Genomic DNA, 26,695 nt, shown 5'->3' on the forward strand with positions numbered 1-26,695 from the left:
AGAGTTGCAGTGTACAGCCCTTATACCAGTGATTTTCAACCCTCTTCAACACGAGGCACACGACGCAAGATTTCAAAATTGCCGAGGCACACCATCCGACGATGCGGCGTGCGTGACCCATGAAAAACATACACATTGGCTCCCACATAAAAAAACAAACAAAAAAAAAACACTACATTAGCCTCCACAGGAATAAAACACACAACACTGGCACCCACAGGAATAAAAGGCACATACCTTGGCCCCCAAAGAAAAATAACATTGGCCCCGACAGGAATAAAAGGCACATACCTTGGCCCCCAAAGAAAAATAACATTGGCCCCGACAGGAATAAAATGCATACATTGGCCCCCACAGACACAAACCCCCCCCCCCCAAAAAAAAAACAACAAAATCCACATTGCTCCTCTCATGGAAAAACAATCACATCGATAGGCCCCACAGAATAAATCTAAAACACATTCACACAAATAAATGAAAACATTGTCTGACCTCACAGAAAATATAATCCACATACCCGTTAGTGCAGAGTGGGCAGCAGCGTGAGAGCGTGCAAGCATGCAGGTGGGCAGGAGAGCAGACTGTCTGTCCTGCGGAGCAGGCATGGTGGGCAGGTGAGTCAGTGGCTGGGCTGGCAGAAAATGTGGCATGCGTGACCTGTGATGTCACGCCGCCGCATCCATGCAAATCATAGCCCAGGCGCGCCTGAGTCTACCAGAGGAGCTCAGCGGCATTGCTGCCCGGTTCACAGATCTGCAATGTGACCGGTTGGCCCTGACCGCCGTTCCTAACGGCGCTGCGGCACACCTCACAACTGTTGAAAACCGCTGCCTTATACCTAAAACAGGCATCATTTGCCTCACACACATTGAATTTGTAACATTTTTGTTAAAGAATGAGGACCACATGGCCGCCTGGCACAGTTAAAACTCCTTGTCATACCACACAAGGCACTCACCGATCAAGTAAAATGAGCCACAAAACGAGTAGTGATTAACAGCAATAATCCACTTACCAATTGTTGTACGCAATGCAACCCCTTTTGTAGTAATCATAAAAGACCAAAACATAATTTCATTTCCTGACATTTTCTGATATGTAGTCTGTATATAAAGACATGTTTCAGAATTGTGTACTGTTATTACTTTGTGAGCAGAACTAATTGTGCATGGTTCAATTAACTGAGGCCCAGGCTTTACTGGGTATGCAGACCACACTTACGTTGTCCAGTTTGAAGAAGGAGTGGAGGAACAGTACAGCTCGCATAGTAAGAGAGGTAGTGATGCTGTAGGTGCCATGTAAAGCTTTCGAGCGCCATCTTGTGGCACTAGTGCCAAGGGTTGCCTACACATGAGTTAAACCATTCTGTACAGGAGCAAGAGAGTTGGAAACTTCTCTTGCACCAATATAATTCTTCTAGAACCTATGATAATTTTTCACTAAAAATGTTTCCTTGGCCATCAACATGGACAAGACCACACTGTCACAGAAATCAACTTGTGTGTGCCTCCACAGGATTGGATAATCCCCTGCCCACTGTGGTTCTCAGACAACCTAGCACTGCCTGGAACAAACAGTAACGGAATAATAAAATAGTACACTAGGCTACACCAAACGATTCTTAATGTCCCGTAAGTGGAATCCTTTCCAATATACTGTCCCCGTATACACTGTGGCTAGCTGAATGTACTTCCAGGAGGACCGTTGTTGCAAGATCTCAAGAAAATTTATGTAAGACAAAAGTTGAAAAACAAGTGCCTTATAGTGTAATAACCTCAATATTGTTGGAACCAAGAAGGTAATTAATATGCGTACCATGGTGGGTATATAAAGTGTGCGATAGACCGTTTGCACACATCACTCATTGTTGTCATTGGTAAAAGCTGCGATTTATCAGAGTTGCAAAAAGGAATGATTATTTCCTTTCAGGTCAAGGGTGGCAGTATTTCTTAAACAGCACAGTTTCTGAACTGTTCGCATGCTGCTGTGGTGAAAATGTATCGTGACTGGACAAAAGGCACCATTGCAAATAACTGACGTGGAAACTGCGGAACACCACGTGCCGTTGATGTGAGAGGTGAACATCGGCCACGAAGGTGCGTGAGGGCCGACTGAAGAGCAGCTCACCGTCAAAATAAACCTGGGGCCAACCAGTAATGTCTAAAACGACAGTTCAGCAAACCCTGCAGCGTATGGGGCTCTGAAGCAAACGGACGGTCACTGCACCTATGCTAACGAAGGTGCATAGGCGGAAAAGGCTTAAATTTTCATGCTTGTATCAGAAGTGGACCTCCGCTGATTGGTGAAGGGTTGCCTTCTCCAATGAGTCACATTTTCTGCTTCATCGAATGACGGACGAGAAACATTGGAGAACAAAGACCCTGCAACCACAGCTGCAAGAACTCAAGCTGGTGGTGGCAGCGTTATGGTCCGGGAAATATTTGTAAGGCATTCTCTGGGCCCACTCATCCATGTGGAAGGCACCCTCAAACAATTTGGTTATGAAGCCACCCTTGCAGAGCACGTACAACCATACATGCTGATTGTCTTCACTGAGATGGATGGGATCTTCCAGCAAGACAATGCAACATGTCACATGGCTAAAAATGTCGAGCACAACCAAGACTTCCCTGGCCTCCTAATTCCCCGGACTGGAACCCAATTGAGCATCTGTGGGACCACTTCGATGGTGGTATTCACTCTATGGATACTCCACCACGCACTCTCCAGCAGCTGTGGTATGCACTACAGTCAGCATGGCTCCAGATACCTATGCCAACCTACCAGCACCTTATTGAGTCACTCCCAGCCCGTCTAGTTGCTGTCCGTGCTGCACACGGCGGTTGCTCTGGCTATTAGCTGGTGGTCATAATAATGTGACTTGACTGTAATATCAGGATTTTGGTACTTACCGATAAATCCCTTTCTCCAATTCCACAGGGGACATTGGAGTCTCAGGGTCTCATTCAGACCCGCTCGCGAGCGCTGTACGCTCGCAAGCGGGTCGATGGTGCCCAAGTGCGCATGCGCACGACGGAGGGAGCTCCGTCGTGCGCATGCGCGAGACCCGGCGAGCGACGGGGAAGCCGTCGCTCGGGGTCTCGCACCACAGGGGGCGTGCTGTCGATGGTGAGTGACAGCACGCCCCCTTTGGTGGGCGTGCCGGGGGCGTGGCTGCCCAGACGGAGGCGTTCTCATGGGAACGCCTACCGTCTGAGGCCGGCCCCACTGACATCACAAGGGCTTGTGGCAGCGAGACCCTACCGCAAGGGTCTCGTCGAAAGCCCGATGGTCTTGACCATCGCGACCATCATCATGGACGCTCGCATAAGCTGTGGGTGGTAACCCACAGCTATGCGAGCGTCCAAAAGGCCGCTCCAAATTTAACTAGGACGGCCCTGATTCAGAGCGAGCGCTCTGGTCAGAGCGTCCGGCTCTGAATCAGGCCCTCAGTACAATGGGTATAGAAGTGGGTTAACCGGGAGCTGGCACTTTAATAAATTTGAATAGTAGATAGCTCCTCCCGCTCTATACCCCCCTACAGGTCAGTCTAAATAAACTGTGCCCGAGGGGAGCTGGAATAAAAGGAGAAAGGAGATAAATTTGGAGAAGCAGTAATTACCCCTTTCTTACATGCAATTGCTAAAAAAAAAAAGTTTATCACCGTAAGATCTTAGCCTCATGGGATGTGGCCACTAGCTAACATGGATTAGGACAGGACCTTCATACTGCTGGTTTGTGTCTTAATTATGATAATCAGCTCAGCACAAAAGCTAGTAAAGTCATATGGCAGGGACATGCAAGCTTAAATTAACTATGGGTATCCTTCTGCAGGAGAGAACATTTATTTCTAAAATGTGCGACGGTGCCTCCCAATCACATGCACATCGGTACCGTCCATCAAAAATAAAGCTGGGTACACACTAAACGATGTGTGTACCCAGCGATGCGACGGGCCAACATATCGGGCGGCCGGTACGCATTACACAATCCGGTGCCTGACCGCCCGTGAAGTCAGCATCAGCCACATCCCCCTGCATGGCGTCATCAGTCGCATTGTCAGATTGATCTGCATGCAGGAAAACCCTGATGATGCGGCCGACGATCAAATGGGAGCAAGCATTGGCTGATATAGTGCATACACATTAGCCGATTTTGACGATAGGTTGGGCCGATCCGTCGTATCGGGTGAAATATCGTCCAATGTGTACCCACCTTAAGTCAGTGGAGCTTAATCATTATAAATGACCATGGTAGAACCACAAGGTTTCTTTTGTAAAAACATTGCTGAAATTTCTGTTTAGCAAAAAAAATAAATAAATCCACTGCATTAGCTGTTGCTGTGTTACTTTTAACACACATTAAAATTAGATTATAAAAATAATTTGCATTTCATCAGTGTAATTAAATTGTAAAAAAGTAGTGAGCAAATAGTAAAAAACAAAATAAGATTGGAATTCAGCTGTTAAAAATGATTTGTGAAGATACAATCGCATTTTAGCCTGTGCTTTAATTGCATGATTTTACTTAACTCCTTGCTACCATACATAGGACCGAATTCAATTAGCCGCGAAAAGTGCCGCTTGGAAAAAAGTTTTCGCGGATTTGCACTTTTCGCCTGTTTTCTACTTTTCTCCGTATTCAATTCCAGGACGTTTCGCCTACAAGGAACTTTACATGGAAAAATAGACAAAAAAAAAAGTTTATCCATATAGGCAGGCGAATTGGAAGAGCAAAATCTGTAATCTGGGGTGCAAATGTGGAGATTTGATCCAGAACCCTTTGGACTAATCAGTCAAAAAAAAAAAGTAATTTACTGTATGGGGCAAAAATGTAAAAAGTGTTGGAAAAAGTGACGGGCCTGGTATTTTGGGAGGCTATATGGATGAGACAGGTGTTTTTGATATTGCAGAAGGTATTTATTACCTCAGGTATACAGCAGGTGTATTTTTAAGTTTTTTGAAATCTTCATTTTAGAGACCTCAAAATATGCTAGTACCCATTTTCATGAACCCCAAATTTAACAGTACTTATTTTTTCTGAAAAACATTGCTTTCTTTCATTTTCCCACACATATGCAAATATGCATATAACAGCCCTCTGACTCAATATAAGTTCACTAAATACTTTCATTAGGGCTACTACTACTATTCTATATTGATTCCCAAGGTCACTGAAGCTTTTTATGGGGTACAGACTGATTTCCCCCCAAAAAGATGTCCTTTTCCTTAGTTTCACTTTGTAAAACATTTGCTGATCCACGTTTTCGCCTGTTTTACAATTGAATAGGGTGAAAAGCTGGGACGCGCATGGAGAAAACATCGCGTCAAAACAGGCAAATTCATTCCACTTTTCGCGGCTAATCGAATTCGGCCCATAATCTTAATGTGTGTAAGATCTTACAATCAATGTTATTACTAATTATTATATGTTGTCACAAATTTCGGCAGTGCAGTACAGTTGGAAAAAAAAAGCATAGTACAAAGACAAAGGTCCCAAAACGCAAATAAACAATCAAAGGTATTCATGAAAGGGGATATAGCTATTATCCCAGCTGTTGGGATGCCAGCGCTCAGGTTGCCAGCGCCGGAATCCCAACACCAGTAAGAGTCCTGGTGCCTGCATCCCGACAGAAAGTATTGGGGTTAGGGGGAGGATTAGGGGTTAGGCACTAGGGGGAGGGTTAGGTATAGGATGCGGGAGGGGTAGGTTTAGGGTGTGGGGCAGGAGGGGTAGGGGAAGGAAAGTATACTTTTCTCCTCCTGTAGGGATTGGGACCCTGTCAAGATGCTGACGTCGGGATTCTGATCGCCGGGATCTTGTACCCAACCCCATGAAAGTATAGCATGACATTCTGCATAGTACTGCACATAAGACTCAATAGGTAAGGCATAAAACAGAGTTGTACAAGACATGCAAAATTCATAATTAAAAGGACGCTCAAGTAGATCATCTTATCAATATTATACTATTTGCAGTCACACTAAGAGAAATAGAATGTGTTGTGTAGAGTGACTGCATAAAACAATAGATTAAATTATTGCTATTAAGATATTAACAAAAGCATAGATTTGTGACTCATCTTTATGTTGTTGCGTAACATTAGAGGACAACTAATTAATATTTCTTCTTCAGGGTCCATAGGGGATCCACAGGGATACCATGGGGTTTGGGTGGTTGGAGTGATCCAGGCACCATACAGTTAAAGCTTTAGCTCCCAGGACGCCCTAGGCCTCCTCCACATATACCCCGCCCCCAGCCATAGGCAGACAGTTTTTCGTTTGGTGATGAACAGGACAGTCGCACCTTCAAACATGGGGACTGCTTAGTGCAGCCCCAAGCTTTATTTTTAGGAGTTGTTTTTGAAAATTATTATTACTATGAGCAAGCAGCAAGGCTTCCTAATGGGCACCTGTGCGGCTGCTCCAGCTACCTCCACCGCAACACTCAACGGTGAGTGGTCCGGTGATTACGGCGGGCGACAGCGGGGCTCTGCTAGCCACTCCACTGGGGACCCACGACTGCAGCCGGGCAGACAAGGAGAGGTACAGGGCTTGCGTTTCCCCGCTTGCGGGGAATCGCGTATTGTGCAGTCCTCACCTCTGGTGGTGAAGACCTGCCGGACGACGCTGCAGTGGGGCGACTGGTTCATCCGCTCCCCCACTAGACCACCGGGGCAGTTAAATGCTGGCGTCGGGGACAATGTTAGAGGCCAGGGGCAGCCGGCAGTTCAAGCAGCAGTGGGGAGGTAAGCTCTCCCCCGGCAATCTCTCCCCCAGCCCAGAGCGCGATCCCTCACAAGAGGTTTTCCAGCCTCTGAGCTGTTCCTCCTCTTCACCCTTCTCCCTATATGACATGCTCAGCAGCCATTAATCAAGGCTTTTCTGAAGCTATAGGTCTCAGGAGTTTCGGGTCCAGTCTCCCTGTATACCTCTCCCTGGGGCCAAGTTATACAGAACACAAATTCTACTAGACTTTGAGGCTTGAGTAGTTGATTTAGTACCCATTATAAGTATTATTTATATGCATTGTAGGTGACTTGTGCTAGCTCCGTTGTTGTGATATACTGCCTTATACTTTGTCAGTTATATCTATACCTGCTGCTCTTTCTTAAACCCTTAACTACCAGGTGTGTAAGGGTTCATTATTACTTCAATGGCCATCACTACAGTATACCATAATTGCCATTTTTATGGTATACAGTGTTTAAAACAAAAAAATTATTTATTTTTTTAAGAAAATCGTGTTGGATAAGTCTTAAAAAGCTATATAATAAAATTGGTCACATAAATAAGGCGCTTATTAGATGTTTCATACAAATTAATATAAAATTAATACAAAAGCAGAAGTCTTTGGGACATATTTTTATATGTCCATATTCATATCCTCCATTCAGACGTAAATTCAGTATTGCTCTTCAAAATATACATAAAAAAGAAGAAAGAGAAAAAGAGAAAATACTATATAGTGCAGTATTTTTGTAAATTTAATGACACATATACATATAACATCGGGAATATAATTTCCACAACAATAACAGGATTGACACAAAATTTTATTCTGAGATCACCCAGGAAAAAGTATAAATTGGAACCGTACCGTAAGTGGCACCAAAGCTAGGTGCTTTTAGAGAGCGTTATTGGGGAGTCTTCCAGATAGACTGCCCAAAATCCCTTCAAGTCTCTGGCTTAACTCACCTCACATGGTAAGAGATTCCACCAGTGGAGAGATCCCAGCTGGGATGTGTCAATCCTGTTATTGTTGTGGAAATTACCATTGTAATTGTAAATTGTGGACACTATATAGTATTTTCTTGTTTTTTATGTATATTTTGAAGAGAAATACTAAAGTTACGTCTGAAAGGAGGATATGAATATGGACATATAAAAGATATCCCAAAGACTTCTGCTTTTATATTAATTCGTATGAAACATCTAATAAGTGCCTTATTTATGTGACCAATTTTATTATATTGTTTAAGTCTTGATTTACTGTTCTTGGTGGAGACAGTGGGTCTCATAAGTTGGCTGCTCAATATTAGAACGCGCCGGTGTTTTCTCTGAATACCTCTTTTGTATTAGAAGTCTTAAAAAGCTGTTCTTTATCTAATTCAATCATAGAAAAAAAAAAAGAATTTTGGATCGGTGTTTGGGAAAAGAAAAATTGTCAGTTAAGGGGTAAATGTAATAGCCTGCAACTTGTAGGCATATTACATTTACCACTAAACATTTGAAACTATACAAAGTGCAAAGAGGAAGTAAAGTCCTATCAAAGTGACAACTAGAGTAATCAAAAATTTTACTTTAATTAGTTAATTTGAACAATATCTAAAATTCCTAAATTAGAAAGCAGAAAATATACATATAAAAAGATGTGTAAATTTGAGAATTAGGGGCATATGTATTAATAATCTCGGCAGTGCCGCAATTATTTTCAGTCCATGTTGCAACAGTCTTTTTCAATAATTTCAAAACTATTCCCTCTAGTTACAAAAATTAATTTGCAGGGATAGAACTTCCCAGTAAGTACCTAAACGAACCGCATGTATGGACTTCTGCGTTTCATACAGAGGTATGTTTAATAATGCTATATTCCTGAATTAGTGTGACAGGTGCCTACTATCAAGAAATGCTTCTTCAACTATCGGTATCTCAATCTGTCATTTACAGCTAGACTCCTGAAATAATGATACTAATCCTCACACATGTAACCCTGCCTGAACTAAAATAATCACATGTGGACAGGTCAATGCCTCCCACAAAGATCATCCCAGTCATCTAATGCTTTGGAAGATCTCAATCATAAATATATACTCCCAATAGGGGTCTAAGAGAAGAGTCTATGGGAGTAGCAAGAAAGAAAAAACCCTGTGTGGGGCACGAACTTCAAGATGTAATATAGACAAATTTATAGTATTTATAAAACTTAACTTTTAATCATCTCAAAAATAAAATATAAGAAAAGGGGGCCAGATAACTCTAGCCTATACGGTATATACCTCTTCACTCAGAAGATCATTAAATATTACCCCAAAATGGCAAATACAAAGAAAATTTGTGCAAATGCACAGTCTCATGTTGTTATTTGTCAACACTTTTTATAAATACTGGTTGTCAAATATTATATCCACATTCAGATTATACAGGCTGTAGAGACAAGATCCCAAGGTTAGTGAAAATATTTCAGCAAAATTATAGTTTGCTCACAGGCTGTTATGATATTTATCAAAATATACATGAATAATCACATTTCCTCCAGTTAGGAGTAACTATGTTGCTGTCATATAACGCATATAGGTACAAAAGTATAAGTTATGCATTAGGTAGAAAAATATACTGAAACAAAAGATGAAACACCTTATTGCGTATCAAATGTGTGAAGAAATAGAAACATGAGTCGTGTACTGAATGTCAGTCAAGGAATACTTATAAAATCCTCAAATCAACAGATTTGTTTCAGAGTATCCTAGCACACAGTGCTACTGACATAATACATATAATAAATGTGCATTTCATAAAAGATAGAAAAGAGACTGTAGATAGTCACAGATCATTCAGTGTGTAACGGTCCATGGTCCTTTGAAAAAAGCATCTATCAAAAAGGTTTAGGCAAACGTAATTCATTTATACTGTTTCTCAAGTTGACTCAATAGCATGAATATACCGCAATTTATGCTGTATATGAAAAAAACGGAGGTGATTAATTCACACTCCTGTCATGCTGTAAAACAGTGTCAATTCAAGCATAATCACTAAGTTTAAATAACTTTGAAAACAAAGATAGTATGTGTAGAAAGTGATCTCAATGGTTAATAAACCTGGTATAGTTAGAGGAGTAGATACAGACTAGATGTAATAAAACTCACATATTAAAGCATTTTATAAATGATGGTAACCGTTACGTTTGAACTATACCCTATCTACCCATGACTGGAGCCATCTTATGAATGTAATCGCCAATCACATGTGCATCTCCATTTAAAGTGGGGGCCAGAAGACCACCCTAAAATGGCACTAGAGAGTCACATTATAATTTAAGTCTTCACAGGTGGGAAAAGGAAAAAATATTGAAATAATGCATTATTATATTATATGAATAACGGGTCAGTATGTAAATGTCCACATTAGCGTTTAGTAAACTGCTGTGTATTAATTTCCCCATTTCCTTCAAAATCTTCTAATGTTCCATGTTTAGAGATCAGACATACAAAAACCTCCACAACTTAGGTTATTAGCATGATCTAACAAAGTAATACTACGCACAGTTTATTTACAGTTATTCATATAGCGCAGCATTTTCCGGTACTTACTCAGACACTCTGGAACTTTAGGATCCCACTGACTGTTAATCTTGCAAGTGATGGAACTGGATCCATTCATGGCATAATCGTCCATACACTCAAATCTCACAGCAAAATTGAGAGAATATGGGCCAACAAATCCTGACAACCTCCTTGAATTCGGAACATATGGATCAGAGCATGTAACCGCTATGAAAGTGAGGGGGAAAAAAACCAAAAACAAATTCTAAAATTACATTTAGATTTGTTAACATAAAAGGGGTACTATCTAAGCAGCATTCTGGTTCACTGAATTGTCAACTTATCACACACAGCTACAGTAAATGGAATTGTATATAAACATCAGTAATAATTTATTCTATGTACATACAGACCTATAGCAATGATGGCATGAGGAGGATTTTAATACTTGTGACAGATAATATCCTATAAGCCAATTGGAAGGTGCTGGAAATATATTGGGGTATAGTGGGCACACGATGAGTGCAGACACTTTAAATCTAAAAGAATCTGACCATGCCAGCCGATAGCTTGCCAGTTATGTGTCACCAAACCCAACAAGAGAGAGAACAGGATCTAATTAGATGGAGGAAAGAACAACTTCCTCTTAACTGGCTAATATTTTTTCCACAATTTCCCCAAAATTGTCGATTTGTTTTATTACCAAATTATGTAAATAAGAGCTATTTAAACATTATTCAATGTAATTCAACAAAAATGCAAATATTATGCATAAATAGGTATTGTTTACATAATGCCATAACACAAATTGACAAATCAGGACATTTTTGAAAAAAAAATAAAAATAATAGTATTCTAGTTTCAAAAAACAAAATACTGTATTTACACAATACATATATTATAATTATCTATAATAACTGCACAAGATCTGTCCCGTCTTCTCAAAGCGTGCACAGTGTAAGCGTGGGTGCGCACCCAAAGAACTCCCATTGCAAGGGAAACAGGACAGACGTAGAGGGGGAGGACAAGCCACCAAGAACAAGTTAAGTAAGGGAGCCGAGGAAGGCAATACAGACTAGAAGGGCAGAATAATTTATATTATACATAATACTGTGCAAAAGTTTTAGGCAGGTGTGAAAAAAATGCTCCAAAGTAAGAATGCTTTAAAAAATAGAAGTGTTAATAGTTTAGGTTAAGCAATTAAATTGCAAAGTGAATGAATAGAACAGCAAAAATATTTGGTGTGACCACCCTTTTCCTTTAAAACAGCATCAATTCTTCTCAGCACACTTGCACAAAGTGAGGGATTTTGTAGGATTATAGTCAGGTGTATGAGACACCAATAATACCAAACAGGTGATAATGATCATCATTTTCATATGTAGGTTGAAACACAGTCATTAACTGAAACAAAAACAGCTGTGTAGGAGGCTTTAAACTGGGTGAGGAACAGCCAATCTCTGCTACCAAGGTGAGGTGGTGGAAGACAGTTTCATGTCACAGGTCAAACACCATGGCAAGACTGAGCACAGCAACAAGACACAAGGTAGTTAGCTATACTGCATAAGCAAGGTCTCTCCCAAGCAAAGATTTCAAAGCAGGCTGGGGTTTCAAGATGTGCTGTTCAAGTTCTTTTGTAGAAGCACAAAAAAACAAACAATGCTGAGGACCAGTGATGCAGTGGTTGGCCAAGGAAACTTAGTGCATCAGGCACATCATGCTTACTTCCCTTCGAAATCGGAAGATGTCCAGCAGTGCCATAAGCTCAGAACTGGCAGAAACCAATGGGACTCAAGTACACCCATCTTCTACTGTTCGGAGAAATCTGTCCAGAAGTGATCTTCATGGAAGAATTGCGTCCAAAAAGCCATACCTTCAACATGGAAACAAAGCCAAGAGGCTCAACTATGCACAAAAACATAGGAACTGGAGTGCAGAAAAATGCCAGCAGGTGCTCTGGACTAACGAGTCAAAATTTTTAATATTTGGCTGTATAAAGGCAGTTTGTGCGCCGAAGGGCTGAAGAGCAGTACAATAATGAGTGTCTGCAGGCAACAGTGAAGCATGGTGCAGATTCCTTGCTAGTTTGGGGCAGCATTTCAGCAAATGAAGTTGGGTATTTGGTCAAGATTAATGGTGTCCTCAAAGCTGAGAAATACAGGCAGGTACTTATGCATCATACAATACCATCAGGGAATTGTCTGATTGGCTCCAAATTTATTCTGCAGCAGGACAATGACCTCAAACAAACAGCCAATGTCATTAAAAATTGTCTTCAGCATAAAGAAGAACAAGGAGTCCTGGAAGTGATGATCTGGTCCCCCACAGAGCCCTGATCTCAACATCATAGAGTCTGTCTGGGATTACTTGAAGAGACAGAAGGATTTAGGCAAGCCTACATCCACAGAAGATCTGGTGATTAGATCTGGAAAAATGTTTGGAAAAATTTCCCTACCAAGTTTCTTCAAAAACTGTGTGTAAGTGTATTGATGCTGTTTTGAAGGCATAGAGAGTGGTCACACTAAATATTCATTTCTCTTCTGTTAATAGTTTCATTTTTAACAATTAACTTCTATTTTGAAAGCATTCTTACTTTGCAGCATTTTTTCACACCTGCCTAAATCTTTTTGCACAGTACACACACACACACACATATATATATATATATATACATATATATATATATATATATATATATATCCTTGCAAAAGTATTCACCCCCTTGGCTTTTTACCTTTTTTGTTACATTACAACCCATAATTTATTTTTTTATCTGAATTTTGTGTGATGGATCTGCACAAAAAATAGTCTAATTTGGTTAAGTGAAATTAGAAAAATATATATATATATATATATATATAAAAAAAAAATCTTTATAAATAAAATTCTGTAAATTGACATGTGCATATGTAATCACCCCTTTTGCTATGAAGCCCCTCAAAAGTTCTGGTGCAACCAACTACCTTCAGAAGTCACATAATTAGTGAAATGAAGTCCACCTGTGTGAAATCTAAGTGTCACATGATCTGTCAGTATAAACACACCTTTTCTGAAAGGCCCCATAGGCTGCAACACCACTAAGCAAGAGGCATCACAACATGAAGACCAAGGAGCTCTCCAAACAAGTCAGGGACAACATTTTTGAGAAGTACAATTCTGGGTTGGGTTATAAATAAATATCCGAAATCTTTGATGATACCCCGCAGCACCATGATCATCAAATGGAAAGAACATGGTACCACTACAAACCTGCCAAGAAAGGGCCGCCCACCAAAACTCACAGACCGGGCAAGGAGGGCATTAATCAGAGAGGCAGCACAGAGACCAAAGGTAACCCTGAAGGAGCTGCAGAGTTCCACAGCAGAGACTAGTGTATCTGTGCATGTGACCACAATAAGCCATACACTCCATAGAGCTGAGCTTTATGGAAGAGTGGCCAGAAAAATATGAGATATGGTAAGAACTTACCTTTGTTATCTCTATTTCTATGAAGTCCATAGGGTTCCACAGGATACCTTGGGGTATAGGTGATGACGTCAGGCATCGGGCACCATAGAGTTAAAGCTTTCAGCCTCCCAGGATGCACTAGGGTCCCCCTCCTATACCCCGCCCCCGAGCCAAGACATCTCAGTTACGTACCAAGCCATAGGCCGGAGGAGGATAAGGAAGAGCGAGAAAAAAGATCTGGACACACACAAGAATCACATTCTCACCAGAGGGAGACGGAACAACCGGTGACCAGAGTAAAGCCCATCTGCAGCACAGGTGCGACAGGGCGGGAGTCCTGTGGAACCCTATGGACTTTGTACAAATAGAGATAACAAAGGTAAGTTCTTACCATATCTCATATTTTCTACATCAGGGTCCATAGGGTATCCACAGGATACCTTGGGGATGTCCCAAAGCAGTATCCTTCAAGGGTGGGGACGCTCCTGTGCTGAAAGGAGAATCCGCCGCCCGAAGGAAGCATCTTGAGAGGCAAAAGGTGTCAAACGCGTAATACCTCACAAAGGGTATGGACCAAGGACCACGTGGCAGCCTTGCAGATCTGGACTGCAGAGGCACCACGTTGAGCAGCCCACGAAGGACCCACAGACCTAGTGGAATAAGCCCTCACAGAGGATGGAACCGGCAGGCCTTCATGAAGATAAGCTTCAGAAATTGCCATACGAATCCAATCTGCCAAAGTCTGCTTTGAAGCAGGCCAACCCTTTTTACGGAAGCCATAGAGGACAAACAAGGCGTCCAACTTCCTAAACGAAGAAGTTCGGTCAACATAAATCCTTTAGGCCCGCACAACGTCCATAGTGGCCTCACCCACTGAAAGGTCAGGTGAGTTGAAAGCCGGCACAACGATTTCCTCGTTGATATGGAAACTTGAAACAACTTTAGGAAGGAAACCAGGACGAGTGCGCAGCACCGCCCTGTTCCTATGAAAAATCAGAAAAGGGGGTCTACAGGAGAGAACCCCTAAGTCCTAAACACGTCTGGCCGAAGCAATGGCCAGAAGGAAAATAGTTTTAGCTGTCAGCCATTTGAGCTCCACTGAGCCCAGTGGTTCAAACGGCGGTCCCTGGAGAGCCCTCAGGACCACAGCTAAATCCCAAGGCGCCACCGGTGGAACAAAAGGTGGCTGAATTCGGAGAACACCTTGCATAAAGGTGCGCACATCAGGGATTGCAGCAAGCCCATGGTCCAGTCCCGCCTGCAGGAAAGCTAACACCCTAGAAAGACGGAACTCCCGAGGAGCATAACCTCTCGGTCGACACCACTGGAAGAACGTATGCCATACACGATGGTATATCCTTGCAGAAGATGGTTTCCGAGCCCTTAGCATAGTTTGCACTACAGAGCTGGAAAACCCCCTGGACCTTAACATGGCCGTCTCAACAGCCACGCCGTCAAAGACAGCAGAGTCAGGTCCGAGTGAAGACAAGAACCCTGTGACAGTAGGTCCGGTCGTAACTGCAACCGCAGAGGAATGTGCACAGACAGCCCCTGGAGGTCTGAGAACCAGTGCCGCCAGGGTCACGCGGGAGCCATCAACAGGAGCGTCCCTCCTTCCTGTTTGAATTTCCGGATTACCTGTGGAAGAAGGGGAAACGGAGGAAATATATAAGCAAACCAGAACGTCCACTGGACGGACAGAGCATCCACCAGAGAGGCCTTTTCGTCTCTTGTGCGAGACCCGTACACAGGCAACTTGTTGTTGTGCCGTGATGCCATGAGGTTGATCTCTGGAAGACCCCACCTGTCCACCAAAAGTTGAAAGACGTCCTGGTGCAGAGACCATTCCCCTGGATGAATGTCCTGGCGACTGAGAAAGTCCGCCTCCCAGTTTAGAACTCCCGGGATGAATACTGCTATGGCCGGGAGATTGCGCTCCGCCCAAACCAGGATTCGGGACACCTCTACGAGTGCCGCCCGACTTCGGGTTCCTCCTTGCTGATATATGTAGGCCACGGTGGTGGCGTTGTCCAACTGGACCTGCACGGGGTGACCTTGGAGAACCCGATGTGCCTGCTGGAGAGCATTGAAAACCGCGCGGAGCTCCAAGATGTTTATTGGAAGCTCTGTTTCCGCCTGAGTCCACCTGCCCTAGAATAAGTGTGGACCCGTGACTGCTCCCCAGCCCCGAAGGCTGGCGTCCGTGGTCAACAGGACCCAATTCGCCACCCAGAATGGACGACCCTTGTTGAGATGGGTCGTCTGCAACTACCAAGCTAGAGACAGGCGAACCTCCGGAGTGAGCACCATCGTCTGGAACTTCAGACTGAGGCAGTCCATTCCATTTGGACAGGATCAATTGCTGCAGAGGTTTGGAGTGAAACTGGGCATATTCCACCATGTCGAATATTGACACCATGGAGCCCAGTAACCTCATCGCCGAGTGTAGAGACACCCGGCGACTCTGCAGACAACTGCGCACCCTCAACTGTAAGGCAGAGATCTTTTCCCCCATCACAAAGATGATCCTTTGCAGTCTGGAGTCCAATAAGGCTCCGAGGTGTAGAATCCTCTGAGACGGGACCAGGGTGGACTTCTGCCAGTTTATTAATCAGCCGTGCCGTTGCAGTACCGCAATCTTCAGGTCCAAGTGGCGTAGAAGGAGCTCTGGAGATCCTGCTACCAACAGAAGGTCGTCTAGGTACGGCAACATAACCTTGGTGAACACACGTGGCGCTGTCGCCAGCCCAAAAGGTAACGCCCGGAACTGGAAGTGATCGTTGCGGATTGCAAACCTGAGGAACTGTTGATGGCGTAAAAGAATAGGGACATGCAGGTAAGCGTCCTGTATGTCCAACGACACCATGTAATCCCCATGTTCCAGCGCCAGAATGATGGACCGTAGGGTCTCTATCCGAAACCTCGGCACCCGCAAGGACTTGTTGAGAGCTTTGAGGCTGAGGATCGGACGGTACGACCCATTGGGTTTCTGCACCAAAAACAGATTGGAATAGAAACCCTGGCCCCTCTGGGAGAATGGAACAGGCACTATAACTCCAGCCTGGAGAATAGTGTGCAAAACCTTCCGCAGTTCCATGGCTTTATTCCGGTCTGATGGAAGACCCGTGGTGAAGAATCGGGACGGGGGCCTGTGCCGGAAGGAGAAGGCATACCCGTGAGAAACCACCTCATGAACCCAAGTGTCTGTCGTGGTGACCGACCAACACCGGGCGAACTGCAGCAGGCGGCCTCCCACTTTGGGATCCCCCAAAGGGAGGCCCAGACCGTCAGGCCGCAGGCTTGTCATCTGGCTTAGGGGCCGGACGTCTGGTACTCCAGGCCTGTTTCCTGGGCTTGGCCAATTTTTTGGGGCCAGCCTGACGGGGAAAGGACTGTGCCTTAGGCCTACCCTGGGCTCTGTAAGGCAGAAAGGACAACGTACCTGAACCTTAAGGAACCGCAGCAGACGGGAGACATGCCGATTTGGCTGCCGCCAACGTGGCTACAATTTTGTCCAGATCCGGACCAAATAGGACTTCTCCATTAAAAGGCAAAGCCTCCAAGCCCTTCTTGGAATCAGCATCCGCCTTCCAGGATCGCAACCATAAGGTGCGACGAGCAGCTACAGCTGCCGAAGAAATCCGAGAAGTCAGGGTACTGATATCCAAGGCCGCTTCATTGATATAAGTGGCCGAATCCCGGAGATTGCCTATCAACTCGGTCTGTTCAGCTGAACAGTCGGAATCCAAAGACGCAACTATCAGCCCAGCGCTCCATAGCTCTGGCTACCCAACTAATGGCCATAGCTGGCCTGGCTTCCCCCCCCCAGCAAGGGAATAAACGGACTTTAGGCAGATCTCCACCTTACGGTCCGTAGCATCCTTCAAGGAGGACATGGAGGGCATGGGCAATGTGGCACTTCGGACTAGGCGTGTCACATGAGAATCCACTTGCGGAGGGGATTCCCACTCAGAAAAATAATTGTCCGCAAACGGATAAGCCACCGCCAAGCGTCTCTGAGGCTGATACCGTTTGCCAGGGTGTTTCCACGCCTCCTCTAAATGGTCTACTAACTGACCCGAAAGAGGAAACACTGTGGCGTCACCCTTAATATCCTTAAAAAAGGCATATTTTGACTTGGACACCGGAGGATCATCATCCTCAATCACTAAAGCTGTGCGGACTGCCCGAATAAGTCCAGGAATATAAACCTTGGACTTAGCATCCGACTCTTTCGTACGGAGAGGCTCTTGGTCAGAAAGATCCAGAATCTCCCCATCATCAGACGTCACGTCGTCATCCTCATAAGGAGCGGACAGAGACGCCACCGGCCGCTTATGTGGCCTCAACACAGACTCCCCTTGCAACACATCCGACAAACGCTGTACAGAGCTTGTCAGTGAATTAATCCACGCAGGCTCCTGAGAGACCTGAGGAGGAGATAGGGAGACTGTGGGGTACCATCAATTGTCGCGGGAAACCCTGCATGGGTGATGACACCACTGACTGCTGGGACAATCCCATCTGTGGGAACGCAGGCTGCGGAGCTAACTGGCCCACGAGGGTTGTAAGTGCTTTGGCGAAACAAGCCCAGGACGGCTCCTGTACCGGAGCTGTGACAGTAATTGGCCGCGCCAATAAATAACACTGTCGACATAGTCCCTCTGCGTTACCCTCCCCCTCCGCTATTGGTACTTTGCATGTAGTACAAATAAGCTGGAGAGGAAAATCACTCTCAGACATGATGGTAAGTATGTGACCCCTCTCACTGATACTTGCTAGTATAGTGTGAGAACCACCCTGCAATCACCGCACCGCAAGGGCTTTAGCAGAAGAAGAGCAGGGACAGTGAATTGGCTGACAGTAGAAAGTGAAAGTACAGGCAGCAGACGCTAGCAGAAGTCACATGCAATGCAAAGAAATCAATTCCTGCACTATCAGCGCTGATCCTCAACTATGCAGACACAGAGCCTGGTAGGACACAGCGCTGCATACACAGACCTGTACCAACGGAGGAGAGGTATGCCGGGGGACCCAGACCGCGATGCCACTGATCTTCAGCGTCCAGCAGCGCTCACCATGCTTTGCAAAAGATGGCCACCGAGGAGCAGAGAGGAGGCCGGCCTGGGGGAGGAACGCTGCCACAGGGCCAGTCAGCAGATGCAGAGAGGGCTGTGTGCAGCGGGGGAGGCGCCGGCTGTGTACAGGGAAGGTGCACTCCCCTGGCATGCAATTAACCCCTGGGACGCCACAGCACTACCGCTCAGCCGCTGTCCGCTGTCCCAGGTGGGTAGTGGAAGTGCAGGTTAGTTACCTGGCTCCACGCTGCAGCCAGTCCCCAGGGAGCCCCCTGCCTGGGGACTCTGGACCATGTATTCAGCAGGGACCCACCGCGGGACCCCGCTGCTTACCTGCTGCCCCCTTGAATCCGGCCATGGTCCCAAACATCTGGGGTCACCACTGGCTGTGACCCCAGGTGCTTACCAGCATCCCCGGATCAGTACCTGCGTTCTGGTACCGGCGGGGGTGTAGGGAAGACAGCATGGACATCAGCATTGACTGTCCATGCTGTACTTCCAGATGAGCAGCCACAGCTGCTTTGTTGAAGAAATTTCAGGGGCTATCTTAGCCCCCCTCTAAACATGTGCATCCGACTCCGAGCCGGGCACCAACGAATCTGAGATGCCTTGGCTCGGGGGCGGGGTATAGGAGGGGGACCCTAGTGCATCCTGGAAGGTTGAAAGCTTTAACTCTATGGTGCCCGATGCCCGACGTCATCACCTATACCCCAAGGTATCATGTGGATACCCTATGGACCCTGATGTAGAAAAAGCCATTACTTAGTGATAAAAATAAGATGACACGATTTGAGTTTGCCAAAAGAAATTTTTGCAACTCCCCAAATGTATGGAGGAAGGTGCTCTGGTCAGATGAGACTAAAATTTAACTTTTCGACCACCAAGGAAAAGGCTATGTCTGGTGCAAACCCAACACATACCATCACCCAAAGACCACCATCCCCACAGTGAAACATGGTGGTGGCAGCATCATGCTGTGGGGATGTTTTTCTGCAGAAGGGACTGGGAAACTGATTCCAGACGAGGGAAAGATGGATGGTGCTAAATACAGGGATTTTCTTGAGCAAAACCTGTTTCAGTCTGCCTGTGATTTGAGACTGGGATTGAGGTTCACCTTCCAGCAGGACAATAACCCGAAGCACACTGCTAAAGCAACACTTGAGTGGTTTAAGGGGAAACATTTAAATGTGTTGGAATGGCCTAGTCAAAGCCCAGATCTCAATCCAATTGAGAATCTATAGTCAGACTTGAAGATTGCTGTTCACAAGTGGAAACCATCCAACATGAAGGAGCTGGAGCAGCTTTACCTTAAGGAATGGGCAAAAATCCCAGGGGCAAGATGTGACAAGCTCAAAGAGACTTATCCAGAGCGACTTGCAGCTGTAATTGCTGCAAAACGTGGCTTGACAAAGTACTGACTTTAGGGGGGTGAATAGTTATGCACGCTGAAGTTTTCTGTTATGTTGTCCTAAATTTTGTTTGATCACAATATAAAAAAAAACACAACTTCACAGTTGTAGGCATGTTCTGTGAATGAAATGATGCACACCTTCAAACAATCCATTTTAATTCCAGGTTGTGAGGCAACGAAACATGAAAAATGAATACTTTTGCAAGGCAGTGTGTGTGTGTGTGCGCATAATATATATATATATATATATATATATATATACACACACATACATACATACACACGCACATATACTAGCAGATGTACCCGGTGTCACTAGGTATACACCTTAGGTGTTTACCGTTTCAATTTGCATCTCATCACTCCAATAACATTTCACCTCTGTACTAATGCATCACTGCTAAAGTAGGACATTACCTTCCCTCACACCTGTAGTAACACATTACCCTCAATCACACCCATGGTAACTTATTCCCCTCCCTCACCTCTTGAGTAACATATTATCCCCGCTCACCCCTGAAGTAACACATTCCCCTCCCTCAACTGTGTTGTAACACATTCCCCGTCTTCACCCTGTAGTAACAATTTTGACATTCCCCTCTCTGACCTCTATAGTAACACATTCCCCTCTCACTGCTGTTGTAATGCTGGGTACACACTGTCCTACATATCAGGCGTTAAATTGATATATTGCGTGTGCTTTGGCCAGTGTGTACAGACGATATGTTTGAGATAGACGTTGTTCACAAACATATCGTGTTGGCTGTGCTGCACAGCCGATAGCTGATGCCTGCACATCGGCTGTGTATATTGGCGGTCAGCTGACCAGCAGTACACTTACTACAGAGGCCACCGGGGAGGGGGCCAGTGCAACCCCCGGCCAGGTGGCAGTGATGGTTTTTCAGTGTGTATGAACAACCATCATCTGCAGATATATCTTTCAGGTGTTTACCCAACTTTACACATTTTCCTCTCTCACCGCTGTAGTAACACATCCCCTTCCCCCATTATTCAAATAGGAGCAACTTCCAGTGATGTTTGGAAGCCAAAATGAGACAGTTATTATATTGCACAGAGGTAGGAAACATTTTAGCCCTTTTTGCCCCCTTAGAAGTTGAATTTTGAAAAATCCCTTCTTAGTGAGCACTTACGTCATTGAAGGAATATTCTCCCCGATTTTCATGATTCTAGGTCCAGGGGTTTGGGCTGGGTGTCAGTGAGTCAGTCCTCCCCTGGCTGTTTTCTGCGGGCGCATCGCCCGGCAGAAACAGCCTACCGCCCGGCACTTCCCCCAACTCCGATGCACCGCATTCCCGGTCGCCCTCGATATGTTGCCATGGACACGGATGCCAGCAGTAACGCCGAGCTGCGCCGATGTCACTTTCTTCACATTGGAGGCTTTGTGTCCGCCGGCAATAAGGACATGTTAGTGGAGGTTCCAGGTGACGGGGCACGGCGCATTGGGGCAGGGGAGGTGCCAGGTACGGGACGCGGCATTGGGGCAGGGGGAGAATGCCTAGCAGAGGATGTGGCATTGGAGGGTAGTTGTCCATCACAGTGCAGGGGCGGTGTCGGGCTAGAGGGCAAAGATCCCTCCTCCTGTATAAAAGTTCAGACGGGAACAGTCACCAGAACTGATTACAGAGAGCCTGCAAGTGGGGTCAGTATCTGTAGAGCTGTATAAAAAATATATTCTATGCAGCCTGCAAGTGGGGACAGTATCTGGGCCTCTAAGAAGAAGAGAATCAATATATAAATTGTTATTTCAAGTTTAAATCATTATAAAGGTCAGGATTTAAAACATTTTATTATTGCGAAGGCCCCCACTCGGCTACTTCTTGATTACATGTGGCTGGACAAAATTTCTGTGGAGAACACCATGTATGGCCAGCAGTGATCCGGACACTGGGGGCAGAGCTGCGGCTACAGTGAGCTGCTGCTACAATGCAGCTGCCGGGTGATGCTGGGCTGCCGGATCACTGTGGCCACCTGTAGAATCTGGAAAATATATGAACAGACAAACAAATGACAACACCTCCAGAGCTATTAAACAACTAAACTGGTAGAATTTTCTTTGAGATTTTCAGGAACCCCAGCCAGCTAGCAATTGACTTCTTAAAGGCCAGCCATAATTCTGTCTCCAGCATCCAACGCTAGATTCTGAAACATCTCAACTGAGGTGCTCTCCCATTAAATGCCAAATGAGACTTCTGCACCTGTAGGGGCAGACTGATGAACTTACTGTACTGTGGTGTCTTGTTCACTTCAGAAGGCGTTAGATCTGCTCCCTCCAGAGAAACTGCACACAATGGACCCCCTCAAAGTTTGAGATTAATTTTCCTAGAACTATCATGCAAATTGCACAGTCAACGTTTGTGATCCAACAAGGCTTTCCCCAAACCCTGCAACAAAAGTATCTTGTCTTCTGGCAGTAGCAACCTGCAGGGTGTCAAACAGAATCCTCAGAAGGACTATGACACTGGAAAGATGCCAAAAACTTGACAATATATCTGTATCCTAAATTGGTAATGCTGGTTCTAAACCGATAATTAGAGAACGCTCCGATTTCCCTCACATATAAGTAGAAGAAATTTATAGTTAATGTATATATATTCAAAAACTAACCTTGCTCCATGTTTACACTCCATCTTGAATCTGTCCACTCAGGTGTTAAAAGACTTCAAGTAAAGAACAAGAAACAAAACTGGAACAACCACCCCTGAGAACAGTAAAGACTGAATTATATCCTGCAGAGAAAGGCACCTTGTCTTAATCACCAGGAATACTTATGCTGAAAAAACACCTAAGAGGGGAGCCCAAGAGATCTATGGCCGCCCAGTCCTTACTCATGATACCGTGTAGAAAAGTCATCTGTGACTGAATCTACTCACTGGAACCAGTAGAAAAGCAGATGGGCGCACAACACAGGAGATACAGGGTTGGACTAGAGCCTGTCATGTTGACTGTCTGGTTTCTTGAAAGCTGGGAAACTTGTCTGGCACTCTGCTGGTAAAATCAAAAATGGAGGTCTGACCATGGAATGGTTGTGGCCCATGACGCAACCAGTGGTGGGAAAGGACAGAAACCTAAGACTTCTATATGTAGGGGCATTCAACAACAACAAAGAACTCTTGCCCTTATGGCCTGCAAAATTATCTTTCCCAGTAATTTGAAGCCCATGGGGGCACAAGTTTTTTCTTGCTGTTGAATGCCCCTACATATAGAAGTTCTAGGTTTCCTAACTTAGAAAGGAAGCAGTTGCAGAGTGTTCTTAGACTCCATATTTACTTTCCTGGACTTTAGCCACAAAGTCAGTCATTTCCAGACTGTGGGTAAGACATTCTCACCCTCATGACCTTCATCCAATGTTGCATCACCAAGATATTCTAAGTTGTCTTAAAAAAGCTTCACCAAGATAAGCAATTCTGTTTTTGGTCTGTTGTACTTTAAGGCACTTTATGGCAGGATCTCTCAGAGAGGTCCACTGTCCACCACCTTTATTACATACAAGGAGACTCACACCATAACAAAATGGACTTCAGGGGTCTATCAACCCTAGGATCTATGAAATCTTTAAAAGATGCAGTACTCTGTATGAGATTGGTGGTAGACCTGGACAAGCTCAAATGGAGGCATCCACTATCAGAGGTCATTTCCAGAGTGCTACAGTCAGGTGCATAAATATTGGGACATTGACAGAATTTTCATATTTTGGCCTCTATTCACCACCACAATGGCTTTGAAATGAAACAAACAAGATGTGCTTTAACTGCAGACTTTCAGATTTAATTTGAGGGTAATTACATCCAAATCAGGTGAACGGTTTCTATATGTGCCTCCCACTTTTCAAGGGGCCAAAAGTAATGGGACTATCAACTCAAAAGCTATTTCATGGACAGGTGTGGGCTATTCCCTCGTTATTTCATTATCAATTAAGCAAGTAAAAGGTCTGGAGTTGATTCTAGGTGTGACATTTGCATTTGGAATCGGTTGCTGTCGACTCTCAATATGAGATGCAAAGAGCTGTCACTATCAGTGAAGCAAGCCATCATTAGGCTGAAAAATCAAAACAAACCCATCAAAGAGATAGCAAAAACATTCGGTGTGGTAAATTCAACTGTTTGGAACATTCTTAAAAAGAAAGAACGCATCGGAGAGCTCAGCAACCCCAAAAGACCAGGAAGACCACGGAAAACAACTGTGATGGATGACAGAAGAATTATTTCCCTAGTGAAGAAAAACCCCTTCACAACAGTTGCTACACGGTGGTGTAGCAGCTGTCGGCTGACAGTAGCTGCACTGGCGTACAGTTAACTGGCGTCCTTGGTTATTCCATCCTGAAGGCCCTAGTGTTGGGACTGACAGCCAGTAACAGAGGTAATGCAATTTGACCTCCAGCCCCAGCTCATTGCCCTGTACATTATCAAAGAAAATATTGGCTGCGCACTCAAAAACACATGTAGTCCCACAGAAATACAATTAAAAAATTTATTAAAATATAAAACACTAATAAAATATACTATACATTAAACACATCAGTAGTCTCCATCGGAGATATTCCAGTAAGTTATATTATAACTAATATAGCGCCGGTATATATCTACTATATATTTAGGGGAGCTTTTACATCTCACCCCCCCCAACTCCTCTGTCTATAGGTCCCCATTGTAATTTAATGTCCCACACCACATCAAAAACAGCCCCCAGTGCCAAAAGATCCAATGCAATAAAAACCCCCACCTTCCTAGTTATGATAGGTACCTGTGGCAGAGCCCCCACCCCGTGTGTGTGTGTATATGTTTATATATATATTTATATTCATTTTTAAAATATTTATAGTTTTAAGATAAACCCCCTCCCCCAGCCAAACAAATATTGAATAGTTTGCATGCACTTCCCTACCCCCCCGGCCAAAAGATGCCCCCTTCCCACTGCTCCCCGTGACTTAGCCCCGACCCCTTGTGAGGCAGGGGGGACCGATAATCAGTCCCCCCTGCTGCTGCACACGCAGTGATCAGCACAGGGGTGCTCGGAGAACTAGGTTTACCTCCTCGCACTTTTACCATCGGTGCATGTGCCCCAGAGTGCTGTTGCACGACATTCTGGGGCGAGATTCTGGAAGAGATGTTGGCGGTCACAGACTACTGCATCACTTCCGGGGGATCCGGGGAGACAGAGAAGATCTGTTCTGCGCGTGTGCAGAATGGATCTCCTCTGCTAAAGCCGGGGGATGGAGTGGGCTGGCGTGGTCGCATGTAATGCGACCTTACCAGATGAAGCTCTTCTGGCTTCGGTCGTATTACATGCGACCACGTCAGTTAAGTGGTTAAAGTATTTTTTAAACTGATAAATTGCGATTTTTCATTATAAAAAATAATTTTTAAAATGGTCTCAAATTAACACAAAATCACTTTTTTTCCGACTTTTTTTTGCATTTTTTATTTAATTAGTTAGTGATTAAAACAAAAAAAGGTTTGCTTTTTATCATTTTTTCAAATTCCATCTGCCCACTAATAGCCTTCTATGAGATTCTGCTAAATAAATTGTCACACTTTGGGGGTCCAGGATGGTTTCCTGTATTTTCCATTCCTTCTTCTAAGTCACGTTATAGAAAATTGGCACTCCATGAGTACAGCAAACAGGCATTCTAACTGGATCGCGCATTTCTCAGGTGACCACATACGTGTAATGTTTACACCTAATTAGAATGACCCCTAAAGCTAGTGAATGTGTTGGGTCAGGGTATGATAATGACACAAAATGATAAACTAGTTGTACAACATCTTCTCAGATGTCTAGGTTGGTTTCTGCAAGAGATTGCTAAATTCATATAGTTCCCTATGTAGCAAAGTCCAGAGGAAGAAGAATATTTTTCAATAGCAAGCAATACTGTGTCAGACAAAGTGAGCAGAAGTTTACCCAATATTAAAGGAATAATGCTGACCAAATGGGCATATAGAGAAAAAAAAATGGAAATATAACCTATTTCCGCACATATGCAAGATGTGTACACCTCTGCATTGGCAGCTTATGTGCAAGGTTTAGTACAACACAAATGGGCAAAAGTGTTAGATGCATTTCAGTCTGCAACTGCTCATATGCAGTCGGTCCCCTGCTCAGCATGCGCTTATTCCGTTTCCTCCCATAACACACTTGCAGCAAAAAAAAAAAAACTTTTGTTTTATAGTGCTCCTGCTGTAAATCTAGAGCACCTGTTCTGTAAATCTAGAAAGGCAACTTGTTCTTTTACAGAGCACGCACAGATTTATACTGTGGGGTTCCTTTTACATAATGCCAGCAGCTTTGCATGAGTTGGAGCCAGACACCTGTATGTACGGGTCAAGATTGCCAGTTCTCACGCAGAATGACACAGTTAAAGCTTGCTGCTCTTTCCATGGGCAGCAGCACTGCTGCCATGATTGGCAGGGTTTCATCCATACCCAGGGGTTATTCCGGTGATGAACAATAACTTGCAGGTATCCAGTGATCATGCTGAGC

At 44.5% G+C, this 26,695-nt stretch overlaps 1 protein-coding gene across 3 annotated transcripts in view; it reads right to left on the reverse strand.

The window, feature by feature from the left end:
* The window catches only part of LOC148516717 (zona pellucida sperm-binding protein 3 receptor-like), a 178,398-nt gene that overhangs the window by 43,173 nt on the left and 108,530 nt on the right, over window positions 1–26,695 (reverse strand). For all 3 annotated transcript variants that reach the window (XR_015879383.1, XM_088479578.1, XM_088479577.1), the window contains exon 7: window positions 10,310–10,489. Coding sequence is in view for 2 of the 3 variants with exons in the window: in XM_088479578.1 (XP_088335704.1) it covers window positions 10,310–10,489 (180 nt within the window). In the remaining variant the exon portion in view is untranslated. The remainder of the gene's footprint in view (window positions 1–10,309; window positions 10,490–26,695) is intronic.

This window comes from Taudactylus pleione, unplaced genomic scaffold, assembly GCF_031769625.1.
Source record: "Taudactylus pleione unplaced genomic scaffold, aTauple2 ptg000242l, whole genome shotgun sequence".
NCBI classification, from domain to species: domain Eukaryota; kingdom Metazoa; phylum Chordata; class Amphibia; order Anura; family Myobatrachidae; genus Taudactylus; species Taudactylus pleione.